Source organism: Dendrobium catenatum, unplaced genomic scaffold (genome assembly GCF_001605985.2).
Source record: "Dendrobium catenatum unplaced genomic scaffold, ASM160598v2 fragScaff_scaffold_651, whole genome shotgun sequence".
In the NCBI taxonomy this organism is placed as follows: domain Eukaryota; kingdom Viridiplantae; phylum Streptophyta; class Magnoliopsida; order Asparagales; family Orchidaceae; genus Dendrobium; species Dendrobium catenatum.
Genome location: NW_021319113.1, coordinates 1,709,314 through 1,710,737, shown reverse-complemented (window position 1 = coordinate 1,710,737; position 1,424 = coordinate 1,709,314). Strand labels below are relative to the sequence as shown.

Genomic DNA, 1,424 nt, shown 5'->3' with positions numbered 1-1,424 from the left:
AAATTTGATATTGAGCACTCGGTATTACTCGGTATACGTCTGAATTTCATGTTTTTTCTCTGGATGTAATAATTACTCGACTGATGGGGTTGGAAGTCCATCTTGGTGTCGTCAATAACTTACCAAAAAAGATAAATAAGAGATTGGTAGGTAACACGTTCGAATTTTTTACGATATAGTTAAAAAAGATCAAACATGCAACATTAATCGCAACATAATTTAGCCTTTTAATTAAATTGCGAAATGATTTTGTATTTTAATTAAAATGCAAAATCCTTTTTTTTCATTTTTTGAATTATAATATTCAATATTTATTTAATATTAATATAATATAATATATGTTTATACAAATCGATTTATTTTTTTTATTTAGCACCCAACTTAATGTTAATATAATATAAGCCTACCTACCACTCGCCCAATATCGATTTATTTTGTTAATATATATATTTAAAAATAAATCCATCCAATGGGAACTGTTACCATCCTGGATAAAATATATAGGATGGCAGCCAATCTTAAACTACGCCACGAACTTCAAGTCCCCTCCTCCTCCTCCTCCTCCTCCAGTAATGGCTTTTCTTCCGGCCTCCACAGTCACTGCCGGCCGCCCTCCCTCCACTTTCCACTCTATCAATGACCCTTACTACGTTCGCATTCTTGACACCACCCTCCGCGACGGCGAGCAAGCACCTGGCGCCGCCATGACCGCCGAGCAGAAGATCGTCATCGCCCGAAACCTCGTCCTCCTCGGCGTCGACGTCATCGACGCCGGCTTCCCGGTTTCCTCGCCGGAGGATTTCAATGCCGTTAAATCTATCGCCGATGAGGTTGGGAATGTGCAACATGGTGGAAGATTGGGAGGCCATGTGCCGATCATCGTCGTCGTGGCGCGCACATCAAAGAGAGATATTGATGCGGCGTGGGCGGCGGTGAGCGGCGCTCTGCGGCCGAGGATTGCTACCTTTATTGCAACGAGCGAGATTCATATGCGGCATAAGCTGAAGAAGAACGCAGATGAGGTGGTGGCGATTGCAAGGGAAATGGTCGCGTATGCGAGAAGTGTCGGCTTTCAAGATATCTCCTTTGCCGCCGAGGACTCTCTCAGGCGAGTGGCAAAAATACAAGTTTTAATTATTTAATTTATTAAAAAAAAAGATTTTATTAATGAACTATATAATTTATTTATTTTAATTAAATTTAGAATCTCGAACTCTACTAACGTGGTAAAACAAAAGTTGACCCTTGATATCAATTGTCAATTATCAAGTAAAAAATAGGACCGTATAACAACAACAAACACCAATATCAAGCCTTTGTCCCACTACGTTGGATCTGCTATATGAATTCTTTTTCGCCATTGTGTCATGTTAAAAATCAAATTCTCATTTAGATTTAATAAAGAAAGATCATTTCTAATATTT

At 39.1% G+C, this 1,424-nt stretch overlaps 1 protein-coding gene across 1 annotated transcript; it reads left to right on the top strand.

Moving 5' to 3' along the window:
* Nucleotides 1–572: 572 nt before the first annotated feature.
* On the top strand, nt 573–1,142 carry LOC110092446 (2-isopropylmalate synthase 2, chloroplastic-like). Its single transcript, XM_020817004.2, has one exon. It carries the CDS (start codon nt 573–575, stop codon nt 1,140–1,142), a length of 570 nt encoding a protein of 189 aa, XP_020672663.2.
* Nucleotides 1,143–1,424: the final 282 nt, after the last annotated feature.